Consider the following 23,100-nt stretch of genomic DNA (forward strand, 5'->3'; position numbering starts at 1 on the left):
CTGTTATATGGGTTCTGGATTCATTCTGTGTGTTGCAGTAGCATGTCCCCCTGTTCCTAATAAGATGTCCGGCTTTTTGGGGTGTAATGAATTTTTTTTGTTACTATGAATCTGGCCACCCTAGTCTAAACACACTCAGTTCGTGTAGAAACGTCCATTAAACCATTGGATAGTATTACTGCCTAGTATGTTAGTGAATAAACTCCCTTACAGTTTTCTCTTGTCCCAGCAGTTTTTAACATTAGTACATTTAGCATAAAATGTGTTCACCATTGTAATTGTAACATTTCACTTAAAAATCCTTGTTTTCTATAACATTTACACAGATTTTTTTAAATGCGATTAATCGCGATTAACTATATGAAATTCTGAGATTAATCGCGATTAAAAATTTTAATCGTTTGACAGCCCTAATATATATATATATATATATATACAGTGTATCACAAAAGTGAGTACACCCCTCACATTTCTGCAAATATTTCATTATATCTTTTCATGGGACAACACTATAGACATGAAACTTGGATATAACTTAGAGTAGTCAGTGTACAACTTGTATAGCAGTGTAGATTTACTGTCTTCTGAAAATAACTCAACACACAGCCATTAATGTCTAAATGGCTGGCAACATAAGTGAGTACACCCCACAGTGAACATGTCCAAATTGTGCCCAAAGTGTCAATATTTTGTGTGACCACCATTATTATCCAGCACTGCCTTAACCCTCCTGGGCATGGAATTCACCAGAGGTGCACAGGTTGCTACTGGAATCCTCTTCCACTCCTCCATGATGACATCACGGAGCTGGTGGATGTTAGACACCTTGAACTCCTCCACCTTCCACTTGAGGATGCGCCACAGGTGCTCAATTGGGTTTAGTCCATCACCTTTACCTTCAGCTTCCTCAGCAAGGCAGTTGTCATCTTGGAGGTTGTGTTTGGGGTCGTTATCCTGTTGGAAAACTGCCATGAGTTTTCGAAGGGAGGGGATCATGCTCTGTTTCAGAATGTCACAGTACATGTTGGAACTCATGTTTCCCTCAATGAACTGCAGCTCCCCAGTGCCAGCAACACTCATGCAGCCCAAGACCATGATGCTACCACCACCATGCTTGACTGTAGGCAAGATACAGTTGTCTTGGTACTTCTCACCAGGGCGCCACCACACATGCTGGACACCATCTGAGCCAAACAAGTTTATCTTGGTCTCGTCAGACCACAGGGCATTCCAGTAATCCATGTTCTTGGACTGCTTGTCTTCAACAAACTGTTTGCGGGCTTTCTTGTGCGTCAGCTTCCTTCTGGGATGACGACCATGCAGACCGAGTTGATGCAGTGTGCGGCGTATGGTCTGAGCACTGACAGGCTGACCTCCCACGTCTTCAACCTCTGCAGCAATGCTGGCAGCACTCATGTGTCTATTTTTTAAAGCCAACCTCTGGATATGACGCCGAACACGTGGACTCAACTTCTTTGGTCGACCCTGGCGAAGCCTGTTCCGAGTGGAACCTGTCCTGGAAAACCGCTGTATGACCTTGGCCACCATGCTGTAGCTCAGTTTCAGGGTGTTAGCAATCTTCTTATAGCCCAGGCCATCTTTGTGGAGAGCAACAATTCTATTTCTCACATCCTCAGAGAGTTCTTTGCCATGAGGTGCCATGTTGAATATCCAGTGGCCAGTATGAGAGAATTGTACCCAAAACACCAAATTTAACAGCCCTGCTCCCCATTTACACCTGGGACCTTGACACATGACACCAGGGAGGGACAACGACACATTTGGGCACAATTTGGACATGTTCACTGTGGGGTGTACTCACTTATGTTGCCAGCTATTTAGACATTAATGGCTGTGTGTTGAGTTATTTTCAGAAGACAGTAAATCTACACTGCTATACAAGCTGTACACTGACTACTCTAAGTTATATCCAAGTTTCATGTCTATAGTGTTGTCCCATGAAAAGATATAATGAAATATTTGCAGAAATGTGAGGGGTGTACTCACTTTTGTGATACACTGTATATTGTAGTGTCACCGCTAGGGGGCCGCCACGGGCTTTACCCAGAAGCCCTTGCGGCCATGCTGTCCGTGCTTACCGTGACCGTGTAGCCCAGTGTTGGGGCTGGGGTGGCTACGGTGAGGGCTGGATAGGCAGCTTTTATGTTTGTCTGTTGTATAAATGTCTATGTGTATGAATGAGTGTCTGTCCCAAATGACTGAGTGAACTGCCGAGGGCAGCTCGCTCGCGGCCCCGACGCTCTCCTTTCTACTCGCCGGAGCCACATTGGTGTCAGCAGTGGGATAGTGGCGTTTGGGTGGCTCTGGTGGTTCGGTGGGCCAATATGCCCAGTCTGTCCGATTGCGCTAGCCCAGGTGCTGCTGCGGGGGCATGTGTTACTGGCGGCTGAGAAGATGGAGTTCTTCTTTTTGTGCCCTGCCCATTGAACGGGTCAGTGCGGTATTCCAGTAAGCCAGGTGCAGCAGTGGGTACAACGGCGGCTCGGCAGTGTAATGGGGTGCGGTCCGGCCGAGGAGCCACCCAGTGAACGCTGGTGAGTTGGTCAGCGGGTCGGTTGACCATTAGGGAGGGGGCAATGTAGCGTCACCGCTAGGGGGCCGCCACGGGCTTAAACCAAAAATAGATGGACTACAGTCAGTAATTGTAGAACTATAAAGTGCTTCTATATGGTAAGTGGAGCTGATAAAATGGACAGTGACTGTAGAAACAAGGAGGTGGTTTTAATGTTATGGCTGATCAGTGTATATTGCAGGGCTCTAGAGTGCGACCAATTTGGTCGCACATGCGACCTAATTTCTCAATGGTGCGACTAAAAAAAATCTCAGGTCGCACCGGTGCGACCAGGCGACCGAGGGAAAAACAAAACAAGACACACATTAGGCCAATATCATGGTCTAAACCAATCAGAGATAGTGAAGGGCGGGACAATATTGTAGCGGTGATATGTGAGCGACATTCAGCTCAGCCAATCAGAATGCAGCACCAGGTTATACACGTGCGTTCGGACGTTCTGCCGTAAGTTTAGTTTTGTATATGAGGCTCGCCGGATGTCCCCAGAATGGAAGTTCGGGTTCTGGAGCTCGGCGGTGTAAAGTGTTGTAACGCTCACTTAAGTCCTGACTAAACAGTTAAAGGGACTCGACCCTGTCGTGTGCCTTTATTCCCACACCTCCACCACCGCACAGCAAAAGACCCGCAGCATCCCCACCGGACAGCGGCTAGGTGAGCCGACCCTCTACAGTAGCAAGGGGCTAATGCTAGCGGTAAAGTGCGGCGATAGTGAAAGTAAAAACACGACAATATTTTCGTTAAGTAAAATATAAAAATAACTAAAAGACCAAAATATATTACAATACATGTAGTCAAAATACGCAGTGAGTGCACCGCAAGCGATTTTGGGAATCTGTGTAAAAGATTCAGTAAAGCCGATAATATAATGCACTGCATTTAAGATTACACTCTAACACACACACAAACATATACATATAATTTTAAATATACACACACATATAAATAGATATACATACATACATACACATTTACTCTATTATTTTTATAATTTTTATAAGTGTGCTATAATTAGTCTGTAATACTATAATTAACTGTAAAGAAGACAGTGGCCGGCAATAGTATATTTGTGACTGATTCTAATACATTTCGAATTGAAAGGCTGAAAAAGCCCAGTGCATCTATAAAACACATTACATGCCGCGATAAATGCACTGCCCAAGTGTCCCCTCTCCCCACTGCCCTTCATTGTCAGGCAGCAGCAAACAGATCATCAGACAAGGCCATGTTGACCAGATTGTTAGTTATTTCCAAGTCAATATTGCCTGTATGGACAGTGATTAAAAAAAAAAAAAAAAAAAATGAACCTGTAAAACTGCGGTGTTAAATGCGATGCGGTCGAAAATTTGGGTGCACCTAACTTTTGTGCTGGTGCACCTAAGAAAAAAAGTTAGGTGCACCAGTGCAACCAGTGCAAAACGTTAGTCTAGAGCCCTGTATTGACTCTCTGTTGACTCTTTTGACTAAATAGAGTCTTGTATAAAGACTTTTCAAAAAAGTTTAACTTTTAACAGCCTGAAGTAGCTTTGGGACACGTTTCTGAATATCCGTAAATGTCCCAAACAAAGCCCAGACATATATCGCTTCAAACATCTGTGTAGAAACCTGAACATGGCAGTTCACAGACACTTGCCATTTAATCTGGCAGAGTTTTAAAGAACCTGCATGAAGAATGAAACAGGTGTAAGAAGCTACTAGAGATGTATCCAAAATGATTTGAAAGGGTCTGAATACTTTAAACTGAATACTTAAAAATCCTAAAAACATTTTTTACTGTGTTATTATTATGGGTGATTAAGTGTGGATGGGTGAGTAAAAATAGCAAAAATATTGATTAAGATCAAAACACAATGACATGCAAAAAGTCAAGGTGTCTGAATAATAGTGTATTTAAATGACTAAAACATACTTTTTGGTCAAAAAAGATTATGTTTATTCATAGGTCTCCCTGTGTTAAATCATATAGTATACACATAGCATACCTAATATTTAGTTATATGTCTATTTGCGTTTTTCACCTTGATCAGATGTTTTAGGGTTAAAGTCAGGACTTTGACTGAGAACTTACTGAGAACTTACAGCTAAGTTAGGCTTGCAATGTGTGCCAAGAATTATAGGTAACCATTTAACACTACACAGTCTAAGCAAAGTGATCTTTTCTGTTATTCTTGCTGCAAGTATGGAAGGTTTCCAATTACACATGCTATTGCCTCTATATCTGCATACTGCTCTACCATCTTCATCTAATCTCTGCTGACATTTCAATTGTGAAATTCCCCAGCAGGATACTTCATCTTCTCACAGCTTATCACCTCTCCATATTTCCACTGGACCTTTAACCTATAGCATTTCTGTTTTGCAGCACTTGGAAATCTGCACACACACACACACAAATATACACTATATGGTCAAAAGTATTTGGACACCTGACCATGAGCTTGTTGGACATCCTATTTTGGAAACAAATGGTATTATGGTGATCTATATGTGATCTTACTAGCCAGAAGATCAATCACTACTCTAAGAAGGTCTTCTATAAGACATATTTCCACAGGACTATGCTTTTGATAATTTGTGCCCATTCAAAAAAAACATTTGAATGTTCGAACAATTGATGTACCAGTTCATTCCAAGCTGTTCAGTGGGGGCTGAGGTCAGGGACAAAGTCATTATCGAACAGGAAAGGGCCTTCCCTAAACCCTAATTTCCTTTATATAATTGATTCATTAGATTGTTAGCAATTGTTCTGGCTGAAACACATGAATTCAAAAATTAAAAGGGGTGTCCCAATACTTTAAAACCCAAATGTCTAAAACCACTAGTCAAAATGCTGTTAATTACATTTTCTTTAATTTACAATGTATAACAAAATCCTAAAAACCAAAGAAGATCAAGCAATGCTTACTGTCTTGGTCTTTCCTCAACAGTCAAATGGTCAAAATCTCATTTTCAGATTTTGTAGGGCCAATTAAAGATAAGGAAAGCAAAGCATTTAGTAACATCACAGGATGGTTTTTTGGAATATTAATAAATCACGCTGGTACAACATGGATGTCCAGACTGGTCTATCCCAGCTTGAGTGCATTACAGCAAAAGAAAACAAAAACTATGAGGGTGGGAGGAGTAGTAATTGGTCGTGTCTGGGAGACAGAGAGAGCTTATAGGCTGAATTTAACACCATGTAGATGAAGATGTAAAAGCAGCGGCCCAGTGGCTATGTGCTCAACCAAAAATGTTTTTTTGCTGATGGCATTAAAAAGTTGGTACGAGCCGCTCAGGTGGGGCAGCGGTAAAGTACGCTAGGGTTGGGGTTTAGAATACATCGTATCGAATCTCAGCTCTGCCTTTCAGACTGGGCTGGGCGGCAGCATGAACAACGATTGGCTGTTGTTCAGGGTTAGAGGGTAAGAAAGTCGGATCATAGGTCCTCATAACTGGTGCAACTGCGTCCCCTGCTGGCTGACTGATGGCGCCTGCACAGGGCTGAGGAATAATGCTGATGGGGATGTGGCCCTCCATACACAGTGCCTGTCAAGTGTATGAACTCAACTCGTGCAGGTGAAAAATGCAGTCTGTACTGAATGTATGTGCCGGAGGGGGCGTATTTCAGTTGAGAGGCGTTTTCAGTCAGCGGTGAAGGGTCGAATCAATATAGAGGACGCATTCAGGGTAATTGGACACGACTAGATTAGGGGAAAAAAAACTGAAAAAAAGTTGGTACGACACTGGGAAAAAGGTGACTAAAGAGTTAAAAGAAGGTGACTAAAGAGTTAAAAAAGTGCGGAAACTTTTTGAACAATATATATATATATATATATATACATATATAAGATAAGATAAGATGCCTTTATTGTCAAAATGCTTTATTAGAAGCAAAAAATATATACATATACACAATACACACACTAAAAATCTTAAATATAAAGAATAAAGACTAAACTATAATTATTAAAAAGGACAAAAGACATTGTTTACAGCAGTGAGGTAGCAGTGGGGTATTGCACATGCCCTGAGTAGCTTAAGAGAATATTGCACAGAATATATATTTAGCTCTAAAAAAACAGTAGTGCAGACATAATAAATATAAATATAAATACGGTCAGAGTAGAATGAAACATTGTGCCATTTTTAAAGGAGTCCAGTGTTTAATTTTGTTTTTCAGTTTACTTGTGTACTCTTTATAAGAGTCAGTTGTTAGTGTGTGGTTTGGGAGTGTTTAGTTCCCGTATGGCCCTGGGGTAAAAACTGTTTTTTAGTCTGTTTGTCCGGGCTGTGATGGACCTGAAGCCCGGACAAACAGACTATTGAGGACAGCAAAGCCTGAAGCCCGGACCTGAAGCCCGGACAAACAGACATGTATTGAGGACAGCAAAACCTGATCAATTGCAGTAATAAGCGCCAATTAAGCTGTGTGGTAATAAGATACATTCCTGTTTGACTCTGCTCTGTTTTAGCAGTGTTTTACTCTCTCTTACAAAAATAATTTAGTGACAGACCAAACGCAATCGAGTATTACAAATTATAAAGCTTATCTTAAATCCTCTAAGCAATGCACAATGCATATTTGATATAAATATAATATAATATAATATAATATTTGAGTATATTATATGTAATATATTTTTAAAGAAAATTTGTAGTAGACAGAACTATTTGCATACAGTTTATGCACCTAAATCATGACATGTCTAAATCATTGATTTAGTGCTGTGTGCGTTTTCAAAATAATTTGTGTCTGGTTTGCTTAAGTTTGCTTTAAACACAGATAACCTTGCATAACTCTCTTCTGCTTCTGTTGTGTGATTATGCAGTGCAAGCCATGTTAATATTTGCAATATTTGTTAAAAAGTTGACAAAAACTGTTTTAAAGATTTAGCTTTCACACTGAATGGAATTTTTTTCCAATCATTTACTAATCTGTGTGAGTGTTGTAAATGTGTTACCATTTTGGTTAGATTTGGTTGGGTTCATCCTGGGTGGCAGATTGTCATTTGATATTTTGGCTTTGTACCTCACATACATTACATATCTCTATCTTATTCTCTTTCTTGCTTTGTTTCTCTGAGAGGTATGTCCCGTGTTACTGTTCATATCCGTGGACAATGGCTGACGATTCCGTGCACAGACCGTTCTTTGAGTATGCGCTGGCTGGGTGAGGAGGCACGGCGACGCTATGCTAAGTCTTTTCCCAGTGAAGGTGTAAATGGAAAGAAAGGTTTTACACTCAGAGGCTGTCAGGATGGAGGACTGCTGGATCTGGATGATGCCATTATCAATGTGCTTGACACCATTGATTTTGTTGAGCTAAGTGTGTTGCATTTGTAATTAGTTTGTATGTTTTGATATGTTGTTTTTTGCATCAGTCATTTGGTTTTTATTGTAAATGTTTGCTATTTAAATATATTTTGTTTTTACAGACATTGATGGAGACACTTGGACGTCTCAAGTGATGTTGCCTGACAATATGTATCTTTTGTCTACATATTTTGTTCTTCAAAATATACCACTGCCGTGTTTATTAGCAATAAATCTGTCAGTTCCCATACCTAAACATTTAAACATTAAGTTAATACTTTTTATTCAATGTAAATTAAAACCAAGACAGGTAACAATCCGAACAATTGAAAATTAAGGGCTTTGCTCAGAAGCCGAGCAGTGACAGATTTAGAAATTAGACACTGGACCTGTACCTTTGCACACAGGTGATTTCCTGTCTGCATCCCAAGCTGTATCCAATGTGCTACATAGTGTGTAAGCAAACTATCAGTAATGCGATAATTACATGTAATATTTAGTGTACTAGATATACGTACACAGGCAGTTTTAATCTAGTTCGTAACAATCAGTCTTTAGGAGGTCTTCAGGAGTCTGGCTTCTAAAATCCCAGTGAAATTTTCTTCACCCAGCTAAAAACATGCTTCTCCAGATTTAAATTAATAAAATATCATACTTCACGAGTATTTAAGTTATTGAAATAACTCATAGGCCGCTCAGGTGGCGCAGCGGTAAAACACACAATAGAAAACCAGAGCTGGAGAGGAACCATGGTTCCTGGAGAGGAACCATGACTCAATCAGGCAACTGGACGTGCTAAAGTCTGGAGAAAAAGGGAGAAAATGTATAGAACTAAATATAAAATAACTCATATATTGTTGCTTCTAATTTCCTATATGCTATCCCTAATCAAGAGTCGAAAGAAAACTCCAATTGAAAAAAGCTGAAAAGGTAGAGTCTAATACACTTTGACACAGTTATCACTTCGTTGTCAGTTGTTGCTTGTGTGTGTTACACCACTCTTTCTCATTGTGTTTTCTTGCAGTATATCTTTTTGGATGGGAAGAGCCTAACTACTGCTGATTTGGTCAATTTGGGTAAAGGACTTTACAAAATTAAGGTACATCACTTCTGCACAGAACAGAACAGACCTTTATGAAAATCATATGTAAGAACATTATTTATAAATTATGGCCATTAAGGAAAAAATAGCATGCAAGCATGATATTATACATTTTTGTGTTTGCATTGCACATATGTTTGAGGATGAGTTAAAAAAAACCTATAGCCATAAGACAATCACAGGAAATTACTTTGCATTTCTTAAACTGCTACTAGCTTAATTTTTTGAATATGTTTTAATTTGTCTAAAGATATGTTGTAATGTAAAGCTTTAAACATAATGCTTTAATGATCAACAATTAAAATGCTTAGTTTATCTTGGATGGCTGACCCTGTTTAAAAATGTCAAATGCTTTTATTTAAAGAGATTTCCATTAAATAATTATAATCGACAAAAAATCTCTAGGCTATTTAGGACGCTGAAGACTTTTTATCAATAACTTCATAAGTCACACATTTAGCAAACCAAGGTGACTTACAATTGAAAAAGATAACAATCCAAGCAGTTTCTATTAAATACATTCATAATATACTACTATTATTTATATATTATCTATGTTGTTTCTGACCAACTTAGATGTATTTTGATAGTATAAACAAATTTGTTATTCAATGGCAGAAAAGTTGGGACAGAGGCATGTTTACCACTGTGTTACATTACCTTTCCTATTAAGAGAAGAGAACTGAAGAGACCAAAAACTACCTAAATCATAGACTCTTCTGACCACAACACACATTTCCACTGTCTTTTGAATCTTCTAAGATGAGCTCGAGCCCAGAGAATTGATGTACAGATTTTCTTTATGTAAAAGAGTTTCAGGTTGCATTTCTTTATGTAGCGGGCAACTGTGTTGAGTGTCAATGGTTTTCTGCAGTACTGCTGAGCCCATGTTCATATTCATATTCATCACAGTAGCATGACAGTTTCTCATGAAATGACATTTGAGAGCTCAAAGGTCACAAAGATTCAACAATGGTTTCTGGCTTTGCTGTACACAGACTGAAATCTCTCCAGGTTCCCTGATTCTTTTTCACAATATTTTAAATGGTAGATGTGGATGTGAAAGTCTAAATTATTTGTAATATTCCATTGAAAATTTTCTTATTGAACCAATTGACAATTCTCTCCTGAGGTTGGGCAGAAAAAGGTGAGCTACAACCCACAATTGCTTGTAAAGACTGATCCGTTAGTGGATTTTTCTTTTATATTCAATCACCTGTTACCAATTCACCTGCTTTTTGTGAAACACTATAACTTGAATGTTTTATAACTCCCAACCCAACCCTGTTGAAGTGTGTTGCATAATTCTAAATTCCATTCTTCAATGTCCCAACTTTTTTTAAATACAGGAATTGTAAATATATAATCCAGTTGTTTTTGTATCTTAGCTGACTGCTGATTCAGAGCAACGTGTGATCCAAGCCAGAGATCTCATTGAGAAGATCATTTCTGAAAACAAAGGTAGTAAACTTCATGCTTTTATAGATTAGAGTGAAAACTGACCTTACATTTAATTGACTGTTAGAAAACATTATTAAGTTGCAAAATCCAGCCAAGTCTTCTGACAATTTTAGTTATGCTACAGTATTTAAATCAACAATTAAAAATGGTTTAGTTGTACTAAAGAATTATTAGGAATGCACCATAATATTTCAGCAGGTGAGGAACATTACTTTAAAACAAACTGGAGATCCTTTGCCCATCTTTTTTCATCAAAGACTTAACCTTTGTGTATACTTCTTTTTTGTTCCAGTTCATGATTGCAATTGAATTGTAATTACCTGTTTAAAATCACATCATTATTTATGCTGTATCTTAAGATTTAATGTTTTGAAACATTTGCTAATCCTTCTAAATTGGCCTGAAGACTCTCAAAGAATAAAAAACGTAATTTTCAGAGGTTTCCAAGGACATAATTATGCTATAAAGGTGGCACAGTCATACAGTTGGTTGTGTGTGTGTCTAGACAACACCCAGGTCTTGGGAAGCTGGGTTTGACACCGCCAGTCCCATTCTGAGGGGTGTTTTGCATATCCTCTTGGATGGGTTGTAGTGTGTGATCCGAATAATTGGTGTGTTGGATGTACTCTTTAGATGGTGTGAGATGAGAAGGTTTCCAAAACTCACCATTAAAAATATGGTAAAATAAAATCTTATCTTTGACTTTGCATTTTTTGTTTTTCATTACAGTTGTTTATGGAGTTAACACAGGATTTGGAAAATTTGCACAAACTATTGTGGGAAAAGATCTACTTAAGTAAGTTGAAGTACTGTTTTAATTTAAAAAGACTAAAACATTGACCAACATCAGAGCCTGATCTCAGAAGTCTTTTGCCTAAAATTTCCATAGATACATTCCAAAATCTTGCATGCAATATAACTGTGTGTGTGTGTGTGTGTGTGTATGTGTGTGTATGTGTGTGTATGTGTGTGTGTGTGTTTTAGGGAACTGCAGTACAATCTGATTCGCTCCCACAGTGCTGGTAAGTATATATTTTCTACTGTGAAACAACTAATGGTAAAATCAGTCTTTTACTGTAATGCTAGAGTGTTAGTAATTCTTTACCAGTCTAAGGTTGTTGGTTCAGTATGACTAATTTATTTACAGATATCAGTGTCAGCATATTGTGTGCATGAATATGACTTATGTGACTGGGCCACTGTGTGTACTTGCAGGGGTTGGACCCCCCCTAAGTCCGGAGCAGACCCGGATGCTACTTGCTCTTAGGATTAACATTCTAGCCAAAGGTTATAGTGGTGTTTCCTTGGAGACCCTTCAGAAAATGGTTGCAGCCTTCAATGGTATTTAATGGATTTTTTCTTTATTTTATTTTGTATAGTTATAATTATTAGAAAGTAAGGTTTTATTAGGTGACCAACTGTTGCTAGGCAAAATTAATACAAATATACCAATATTGGTTTACCACACTATATGAGTTCACAGCAAAGCAGTGACAGTGGAATTTTAGTCTCTTCACAACCGTAATGTAATTTGACACTACAGTGTAAAACATGGCCAAAAGAATAGCATTTTAGATTCAACAACATTAAAATATTGAATATTGAACTCCCCTATTTCAAATCTTAGCTCTGCAACCAGCTGGCTGGGTGCCCCCTAGTGGACACAATTGGCAGTGCCTGCAGCACACAAAATTGACCACTATAGACTACCGGGTGGGATATATACCCTCCTCGGATGTGATCGGGGTCTCCAGCAGCGAAAGACAAATTGGCTATGTTCTAAATCAGGAAAATAAGGGGGAGAAAATGCAGAAAAAAATGGCAAACAAATGCATAAATCACAAAGAGGAAAGGCATAGTAAAGGCACATTTTGTCAATTTTAGTTAAATAAATATAGACGTCTTGGAGTAGGCTTGCAAAAAGGTGGCATTCCAAGAACCGAGTGAAAAACACTGCCATTTACAATACGTGAAAAACAGACAAGTGTATGATTGTAGTAATCATTCTCCTGTGTGACTGCAGACTTATTTGTGCACTGTGTTTCTGTAGCCTCTTGCCTCTCTTGGGTCCCTGAGCAAGGGACAGTAGGGGCAAGTGGAGACCTGGCACCCCTAGCTCACTTGGTTCTGGGGCTTATAGGAGAAGGGCGCATGTGGTCCCCACAGACTGGCTGGGCTGATGCCAGAAATGTAAGACTCAGCTTCCTGCAATGCTCTGCTTTTAAAATTATACCCCAGACTTTGATTAAAAGTTAAAATCGTTGTAAAATTATGTTTTATTCTCTTGATCTAAAAAGGTACTAGAAGGCCATGGTTTGACCCCAATATCACTGAAACCCAAGGAGGTATTTATGCCAAGCACTGTGGAACGTTTTACTTAATACATCATTTTTCAAATATAGCAGATGGTGACAACATGAAACTACATTACAGGGTATTGCTCTCATTAATGGAACGCAGTTGATATCATCACTGGGAGCTGTTGCACTTGTAAGAGCTGAGGCTATCGCTCGACAGGCTGATGTCATTGCAGCTCTTACTTTGGAGACACTGAAGGGAACAAACAAAGCGTTTGATCCTGGTGAGTGTTAACATAAGTGATTTTGTGCTTGTATGTGTGTTGAACAGCTTAACGGTGGCATGATAGTGCAGGAGGAAATGATGTTAAACTGTAGTTACTTAATTGAATCCTGAAAAATTTCTTCAGATATGAATGAGTGTCAATGTGTTTGTAGGATTGTAATGGGTGTACTGTACAGGATGCCTTGCACTTAAAGCTTAGACACAAGCACCTAACCACTACAACCTTGACCAGGAAAAGTGATTTTTGAATATGAATTGTATGCCTCTTTTCTTAAAATGTTAGTTTTTATATAATTTGGCAAATTAAAGGTAATTCAAGTGTAAGCACATAAAGCATGTGGTGCAAAATGTACTGTATACATTCCAGAATGGAGCATGTCTCTGTTGGAAATGTGCATGCTCATGAAATGCTTATATTAATAATCTAATTATATGACAATGCTAACTCTTTCTGTATCAGATATCCATGCAGTAAGGCCTCACCCAGGTCAGATTGTGGTTGCCCAGCGATTCAGGTCTCTTCTCCATTCTGACGTTTTTCCTTCACAAATCACAGGTACAATCACAGATATAGAAACTAGTTTTGACTCTATTAGTGGAACGTAGGCACAGTAACACAGTAATGCTTTAGTTAGTTTATAAAGCCCTGATGATTGGTGATTCCTTCTTTTATACCCTATCATGATTCCATCGCCTGTTACACATCTGCTTATTGTAGAATAGTTAAAATCACTGTACCTTCAATATTCTATTTTGCCTCTGTCCCAAATTTTGGAGTGTGTTTCAGACATCAAATTTTAAATATGTTTATGTTAACATACCACAATGAAGCTGATAAAGGTGGCTCGGTGGGTAGCACTGTAGTCTCACAGCAAGAAGGTCCTGGGTTCAATACCCAGGCGGTCCGGGTCCTTTCTGTGTGGAGTTTGCATGTTCTTTCCGTGTCTGCGTGGGTTTCCTCCAGGAGCTCCAGTTTCCTCCCACAGTCCAAAAACATGCAGTCAGGTTAACTGGAAACACTGAATTGCCCTATAGGTGAATGGATGTGTGTGTGTGTGTGTGTGTGTGTGTGTGTGTGTGTGTCTGCCCAGGGTGTTACAGTGTGCCTTGCGCCCATTGAAAAGCTGGGATAGGCTCCAGCACACCCCGCGACCCTAATGGGATAAGTGGTTAAGAAAGTGACTGAGTGCGTGAATGAAGCTGATAAAGTCATAAAAACACTGGACATCTACTCTACTTTTGTCCGTTAAATACTGTAGATTCAAATGAATAAACAAGTCATGCATTCTTCTCATTATTTTATTTTACAAAATGTCCCAACTTTTTAGTAAATGGGGTTTGTACATATACATTATACACAGTCAAGTCACATCATTATGACCACTGCTTACTCTTGACGGTGACAGCACGTAGCTCATAAAGGAAGTCATGTTTCATGAGCTGGCTTGGTAGGTATATAAGGTGTGCGATAGGCTGCCTGCACACATATCCCTCGTTGCTGTCATGGGTAAAAGTACCGTGGGTAAAATTGTCTTCCTTGGGGCGGATGGGATCTTCCAGCAAGACGATGTGACATGTCACACAACTAGAAGTGTTCGACGTTAGTTGGAAGAGCATGACCAAGACTTCCAAGTACTACCCTGCCCCCCTAATTCCCCAGACCTGAAATCAATTGGGCATTGGTGGGACCACCTAGATTGTCGTGTTCGCTCTATGGATCCCCACCACGCACCCTTGAACAACTGTGGGATGCACTGCAGTCAGCATGGCTCCAGATACCTGTGACAACCTACCAGGACCTTATTGAGTTACTCTAGATATTGGCTGGTGGTCATATTAATGTGACTCGACTGTATAAAAGTCATGTATAGACAGGACAAATGCATTTATTTGATCTTAGCTAATAATTTACCATCTGAAAAACATTTTATATTCTTTTTAACTTTTATTTATATTTATTTATTCTCTCTCAATGTTTTGTTTGACTTATAATTTAAATAAAATGCTACATCCTTCTTTTAAAGGGGAAGGCTCTGACTGTGTTCAGGATGCTTATACCCTACGCTGCTGCTCTCAGGTAAATTCCTTAATTCAGAATAAAAAAATGACATACATTAAAATTGCTTGATTTATGTATTTTCATCTTTTTAGGTGCATGGAGTGGCCAACGACACCATTGATTTTGTGAATAAAATTCTCACTGTTGAACTAAACAGCGCTACAGACAATCCTGTATCCTTCTTTACCTGGCTATATATTTATGAACCATATATACTACTCAAAAAAATTTAAGGGAACACTTAAATCATGCATCAAATTTTGATAACTAAAAGATTGAAATTGAAAATCTTTACTTATATAAATTGTGTAGTTTGTTAAGAACAAAAACATCAACCCAATGAAGCCTGAATTTCAAATCACACCAAAATTCTAAGTAAAAAAAATTAAATCACAGGCTAATTGTGTGAATTTAATAATGTGTGGAACTCATAATGTCACTCAGTAGTGTGTATGACCCCCACGTGCCTGTATGCACTCCTGACAACATCTGAGCATGCTTCTGGTGAGATGGTGGGTGAAGTCGTGGAGGATCTCTTCACAGACCTGGATTAGGGCATCAGTAAGCTCCTCTGATACATCACGTCCCAGAAACTTTCAACTGGATTTAGGTCTGGGTAATGTGAGAGCCAGTCAGTGGCATCAATGCCTCCATCATTCAGCAATTACATACACACTCGGGCCACATGAATCCAGGAATGGTCATGCACCAGGAGGAACATAGGGCTACTGCACCATTTACATTTACATTTTCAGCATTTAGCAGACGCTTTTATCCAAAGCGACTTACACAATGAGCGGAACACGATGAGCTTGAGGGTTAAGGGCCTTGCTCAGCGACCCAACAGTGGCAACTTGGTGGTGGCGGGGCTTGAACCGGCAACCTTCTGTTTACTAGTCCAGTACCTTAACCACTGAGCTATCACTGGCCCCACTGTAAAGTCTTACATTGTCTTTGAGGATTTAATTCCAGTACCTAACAGCAGTCAGGGCACTGTTGGCTATCGCACAGAGACTTGTTTGACCCTCTAAGGATATGCCTCCCCAAACCATCACTGACCCACTTCCAAACCAGTCGTGCAGGCTGATGTTGCAGGAAGCATAATGCTCATCATGGCATCAGTGTGCCAGTGGTGAACCTGCCGATTCTGGTATTCTCTGGCAAATAACACACAGGTCCTGCTAGAGGGAGTCGAGTCCTTATGCCACCCTCATGAAGTCTTTTTCTGACAGTTTGGTCAAAAACATGCACACCGGTGGCCCACTGGAGATATTTTGTAGAACTCTGGCAGTGCTCCTCCTGTTCCTCTTCACAGAAATGAGCAGAATTAAGTACTGCTGCTGGGCTGATGCCATTTAACAGTGCTGTCCAGCTCTGTGTCCTGGTATCTCCTCCATGCTCTTGAGACTATGCTGAGAGACACAGCCCTTCTTGTGACAGCACGTGTGACATCCTGGAGGAGCTGGACTACCTGTGCAAACTGAATGGGCTGCAGATACCGCCTCATGCTACCAGTAGTGACAAGGACACTAGCAAAATGCAAAACTAGAAAAGAATTACTCAGAAAAGAGTATTTGTCTAAAAACATCCCCTTTTTGACGGTGGTCTAGTGCACCCACTTTAACTTTCATTTGCACCAAAGCAGTTAAAATTGATTCTTAACTGCGTATGGTTCCTAACTGGACAGATTAATATCCCTGACCTTAGTCTTTACACTGTGATAATTAAGTGTTCCCTTAATTATCCCTTAAAAACAGCACATTTTGTTAAACATGTATTCATTCATGTATTTACCTGAATGTTACTTGAATCCGATCATTTGATGGCCCTTAGTCATGATAGTGCCATCTAGTGATAATTACAAAAACTGGGTTTTTTTAATTGACGAGACAACTTGTTATTTATTTAGGAAATGCACTAAATGATTTATTACATCCTCTGATCATCTCTATCACTTAACCCCTCCCCATCAGCTGGTGTTTGCAGATCGAGGAATCACTATTTCAGGAGGAAACTTTCATGGAGAGTATCCGGCCAAGGTATAAATACAAAGCGTTGCCACTATATTTTTGCACTGCTTATCTTGTCCTAGTCTGAGTATATCCAATGCAAGGGACGGTGGGAAGAAAATGTTCTAAATTGTCTACTTATCAGACTTCCTTTTCCAGGCTCTGGACTTTCTGGCCATAGGAGTGCACGAATTGGCAAGTATCAGTGAACGTCGCATTGAGAGACTGTGTAACCCCTCACTCAGCAAACTTCCTGCTTTCCTAGTGAAAGACGGAGGCCTTAATTCAGGCTTCATGATAGCCCACTGCACGGCTGCTGCCCTCGGTGATAACAGATTTCTTCTAAAGTAAAATTAATTTATACCTGTACATGTTATGCTCTGAGTATTGAGACTACCCCTTATATGTGCAGTGTCAGAAAATAAGGTGCTGTGCCACCCGTCCTCCGTGGACTCCTTGTCCACCAGTGCAGCCACTGAAGACCATGTATCTATGGGGGGATGGGCAGCCAGGAAAGCCCTAAGGGTGGTTGAACATGTGGAAAAAGGTATGTCCCAAGGAAGGCATATCAAAAAGGAAATATTTAATGTTAATACACAGCAACAATCTGTTTATACCTGTCCCTCCCTTTCCATCTTTGCCCACAAACACAGTTCTTGCCATAGAGCTGCTCGCTGCCTGTCAGGCTTTGGAGTTTCACAGGCCATTGAAGACCACAGCACCACTGGAAAAGGTTTATGAGCTGCTGCGCTTTCTAGTCAGGTAGTTACCAATTTACAGCCACCTACTTCTTAATAAAATCCTAAATCCAGTAGTCTATCTTTCCAATGCACATTAATCACACTACTGGCAACAAATAAATCCTAGGGTTATGCTTCTATCTAAGCCTTCAAAGCCTACAATGCCTTAAAGTGCTTGGATAAGTGCATCAAAAGGGACAAGTGCAGTTTAAAAAAGGACATCTTTGAACAGAGGAATTTAAAAACTCTTCCCTACTTAGTTGTGATAAGGAGTATGGAAGATAAGGGAAGTGCACAAAGCGTCTGCAAATGTTCGAGCCAGATACATGTCTGTGTTCCAAACAACATACTACCATCCTAAATAGTTTACCAAATTGCTTGACCGGTCACAAAAGTCCATGATTGACTCCTATATTTCCAATACAGACCATACAGTAAGAATGTTTGAACATTTTTTATTTTTATTTTACTACTTTTCTCAGCTTTCCTGTTTCATGGCATTGGGTAGATTAGTGCACACATGCATAAACTGACAGATTACTGACAGCAATGGTGTCTGTCCTTTAAATAAAAAAAACAGGCCAAACAGCTTGGGTTTGTGAGGAGTGATGGCACTTTTGAATAATGAACTTCTCACCTGCATTTTTATTGTATTACCCCATTCTATAAAGTGGTGCATAATAGTGCTGCATTTTTTAATTCACTGCAAAATCAACATTTTAGTCTACTATAAAGACTGTGGGATTTAGTTGGGGCTGCTACACTATAAGGTCAAAAGTATTGGACACTTGACCATGAGCTTGTTAGACATTCCATTTAAAAACTAATTATATTAAAAGTGATTTCTTTACGATGTTTTAACTATAACAACAGCAACTCTTCAGAGAAGGCTTTTCACAAGAATTTGTAGTATGTTTGTTGGAATTTGTGGCCATTCAGTCAAAAAGCATTTGTATGGATGGGCACTGATCAAATGTTCCAGTTCATTCCAAAGCTGTTCAGTGGGGCTGAAGTCAAGGCTTTGTGCAGGCTACTAGTGTTTCTTTAAACCACGATTTTCTTCATGTCCTTATAGACCTTGCTTTGTGCACAGGAGCCCAGCCATGCTGGAAAAGGAAATGTCCTTCCCTAAACTATTGCTGCAAAGTTGAAAGCATATAATTTCCTGTATATAATTTATTACATTTGTTTGCAATTGTTGTGGCTGATGAACACATGAATTCAGCAGTTAGAAGGGATGTCCTAATACTTTTGTACACATAGTGTAAATGCTCCTATTTTTACATTTACATTTTCAGCATTTAGCAGACGCTCTTATCCAAAGCGACTTACTATTGAGACTATATACACTGCAAGCAATTGAGGGTTAAAGAGCCTTGTTCAAGGGCCCAACAGTGGCAATCTGGTGGGGCTTGAACCAGTGACCTTCTGATTACTAGTCCTGTACCTTAAGCGCTGAGCTAGCACTGCCTCATGTTTTTACTATTATTGACTATACTAATATTCAAGCACATTATCAAGCAGTTTCTGCTTAACCATTTATCCCTTTGGTTGAGCAAACCTTGAGTCTAAATAAGCTGTATTTAAATCATCTAGTTTGGGCTGTATCTACTTCTTGGTTAACATGTGTTATACTCAAAAATATTGGTCAAAAATGATGGTTTTAAGTAAACAACCTTTTTAACCTACTGTATATGTCAACTTAAAGCTAGCAGCTGAAAAATCATCCATTAAAAATGTTTGGTAGTCCTCATTAAAAATACTGTGTGAATTAAAAATGTTAATTCCTTGTTGTTGGTATAATCCCAAGAAAATAAGAAATGCAAAGAAAAAATTTTTTAACCATTGTTTCTTGGTGAGACCATTAAAGGGTTAAGGAGAATGGTGATGGAAACAGTATTATGTAGTAGTAATGCTATATGTAGTGTAGCTTAAATGTTTATCAGTATTTTCAGGCTGTAAGGAGCCTATGGAAGTGCAAGTTCAGTGTTTAGGGCTCTGGGATATTAACTGAGATAATGAGGTGCTGCAGAGTTTCTTGGTTCTTGGAAAAGTAAGTGAGTAAATAAATGTGTACAGAATATATTCCTGTATTGTGGCCAGACACACCACGACTCCAAATACATAAACAACCCAAAACATAATGTAAGCAAATAAAAAAAAATCTTCAAAAGAACCATTTTGAAAAAAACTATTACAAAGCAGACAAACCTTTGGATTCTAGTCAAAAGCACAAAATGTTCTATATTTATTATTCTGCTAATATTACACCATGTCCTTTAAATCACCAACATGGAATACCTTAAACGTCCTCATGTTATTGGACATTATTTGTGAAACAACACAGGTGGTGATTTAGTTTGTAGGAAAACCATTTTGGTGTTGGTTAAACTTAAGTTTTACAATTTTAATTTAGATTTGGCCAAATCATTTTAATGAAGTTTGTTTAGTTTATGTGTGTTTTGTAAAAGTGCCTGTTCAAATTGTGTTTTTTCTGTTAGGCCGTGGGACAAAGATCGTATCATGAGCTGTGATATCGAAGCAGCTCACAACCTCCTTCTAGAGGAAAAAGTAAGTATCTTTATTCATGATTTTTAACCCATATTCTTCACTACACCCCTTTCCTGCTCTCTTTTTGACATAAACACTTTATGGACAATATATGTGCACACCTGACCATGTGCTTTTTAGACATCACATTTAAAAACCATTGGCATAATATGAAGTTGGCCCATTCTTTGCAGCCATAACAGTATCCACTGGTCTGGGAAGGCCTTTGAAATGTGTCTAAATGGAATTTGTGCCCATTCAGCCACTAAAGCATTGATAAGATTAGACACTGATGTTAAACTAGAAGGCCTAGCATTTAAATACATCCCAAAGATGTTATGCAGATACAGTCATCCTGGAACAGATAGATTTTCCAAACAGTTGTCACTCAGCTGAAAGCATGCAATTTTAAAAATTGGGATATTTTGTAAAATACAATAAAAATAAGAATCTGTCATTTGTTAATTCTCTTAAACCTTTATTGAACTAAAAAAAACACTCCAATGTTGTCACTTAATTGTATTTTAATACAAACAATTTTGAATTTGATGCCTGAAATTGAGACAGATGCAACAAAAGAGTGAAAGATTCATAGAATTATACAGTTACACTGTTTTTAAACATTTCACAATAAATGGGTAAATTGGCAATGGGTGAGGGTGCAATGATTGGGTGTAAAAGGAGAATCCACAAAAAAATGCCAAACAGTTTAAAAAGAACTTTTCTGAATGCAAGATTTCAAATAATTTCGATGTTATCTTCTGTACATATTATTATAAAAATATTGATGGAATCTGAAAAAGTCAGTGTAGGGCAAGAGTGGAAGCCCTTTGGCATGGCATAAGAAATTGTCATGTTACTATGATAAATATAGCCAAATGAACTTGGGAGTACATATGAAAACCATTGTCACTTAACTCATACTGTCACTGCATCAAGAAATGCAACCTAAAACTCTGTTAAGAAAAGAGAAAGACAAATCAGTTCTTCGCAGAAATGGTGCCTCTCATCTCAGATGGAGAGAAATTAACATAGAAATGTGTTTCTGATAAGGCCTGTTTCTGGGAATAATGGACATCAAGTTGGGCATATGTGAGAAGGTTCAATTGAGCTGGAGGCATTTACTGGGATTTTAGAGAGAGTTATGGTTTTGTAGACACAGAGTGTATGTGCTTGACTGGCCTGCCTACAGCCCAGATGTGTCTCTTACTGTATGGTGGATCATCAGGAGGAGAATCAGAAAAACGGTGACCAAAACTTTTAAACAGTTGAACAAACAAAAATGCAACAATTCATTTCTTCAATTCCCAAATGAATAAAATGTGTTATTAATAGGTACAGTGGTGTAGCACAGTAATAAACATACACAGACGAGGCAAAACATTATGACCACTGACAGGTGAAGTGAATAACACTAATTATCTCTTCATCACGGCATCTGTTAGTGGATGGCTGGGTGCGTGTGCGTTGCTTACCTGGGGAACACATGGCACCAGAAAACTATGGGAAGTAGGCAAGTCGACAGAGGCAGTGTGCTGCTTTGGACAATGTTCTGCTGGGAAACCTTGGTCCTGCCATCCATGTGGATGTTCCTCTGACTTTGATACCTAAGCATTGTTGCAGACCATGTACACCCTTTCATGGAAACGGTATTCCCTGATGGCTGTGGCATAGCTGTGGAGCACAACAACGAGTTTGAAGTGTTGACTTGGCCTGCAAATTCCCCAGATCTCAATCCAATTAAGCATCTGTGGGATGTGCTGGACAAACAAGTCTGATCCATGAAGCCCCACCTCGCAACTTACAAGAGTAAAAGGATCTGCTGCTAACATCTTGGTGCCAGATACCACAGCACACGTTTAGGGGACTAGTAGAGTCCATGCTTCAACGGGTCAGGGCTGTTTTGGCAGCAAAAGGGGGACCAACACAATATTAGGACGGTGGACATAATGTTATGCCTGATCGGTGTACTTGGCTATACAGTGTATAGAAAAGTTTTTTGTCAGTAAACAAAGATTTTGACCAAAATAAGTTGTCAGTTTCCATTAAGTTTGATGATAATGTCTGTGTGTAGGTGTGGGAGGCAGTGCTACCCTACATGGAGCAGTACAAGCAGAAGCAACACCAAATGACTGACAGCTAAAATCAACCTTTTTGGAATTTCATGATCTAAGTCTTAGCATACATATAGCATATGACTGTACTGAATTATCAGTTGCATTTACTGTTTTGTTTATTGAGGAATAAAGCAGAATCTTGATAGCTACAGTGTATCACAAAAGTGAGTACACCCCTCACATTTCTTCAGATATTTAAGTATATCTTTTCATGGGACAACACTGACAAAATGACACTTTGACACAATGAAAAGTAGTCTGTGTGCAGCTTATATAACAGTGTAAATTTATTCTTCCCTCAAAATAACTCAATATACAGCCATTAATGTCTAAACCACCGGCAACAAAAGTGAGTACACCCCTTAGTGAAAGTTCCTGAAGTGTCAATATTTTGTGTGGCCACCATTATTTCCCAGAACTGCCTTAACTCTCCTGGGCATGGAGTTTACCAGAGCTTCACAGGTTGCCACTGGAATGCTTTTCCACTCCTCCATGACGACATCACGGAGCTGGCGGATATTCGAGACTTTGCGCTCCTCCACCTTCCGCTTGAGGATGCCCCAAAGATGTTCTATTGGGTTTAGGTCTGGAGAC

At 39.1% G+C, this 23,100-nt stretch overlaps 1 protein-coding gene across 1 annotated transcript; it reads left to right on the top strand.

Moving 5' to 3' along the window:
- The first annotated feature begins 8,936 nt into the window (after positions 1–8,936).
- LOC134323597 (histidine ammonia-lyase-like) lies at positions 8,937–22,569 on the top strand. Its single transcript, XM_063005148.1, has 17 exons — positions 8,937–8,984; positions 10,376–10,448; positions 11,178–11,244; positions 11,433–11,470; positions 11,664–11,789; positions 12,499–12,638; positions 12,746–12,793; positions 12,882–13,029; positions 13,492–13,587; positions 15,056–15,108; positions 15,183–15,263; positions 17,064–17,129; positions 17,259–17,424; positions 17,512–17,646; positions 17,753–17,861; positions 20,341–20,410; positions 22,464–22,569. The coding sequence occupies exons 5-17, from the start codon at positions 11,699–11,701 to the stop codon at positions 22,530–22,532; spliced, it is 1,272 nt and encodes a 423-aa protein (XP_062861218.1). The 5' UTR covers positions 8,937–8,984; positions 10,376–10,448; positions 11,178–11,244; positions 11,433–11,470; positions 11,664–11,698; the 3' UTR covers positions 22,533–22,569.
- The last annotated feature ends 531 nt before the right edge of the window (positions 22,570–23,100 follow it).

Source organism: Trichomycterus rosablanca, chromosome 1, assembly GCF_030014385.1.
Source record: "Trichomycterus rosablanca isolate fTriRos1 chromosome 1, fTriRos1.hap1, whole genome shotgun sequence".
NCBI classification, from domain to species: domain Eukaryota; kingdom Metazoa; phylum Chordata; class Actinopteri; order Siluriformes; family Trichomycteridae; genus Trichomycterus; species Trichomycterus rosablanca.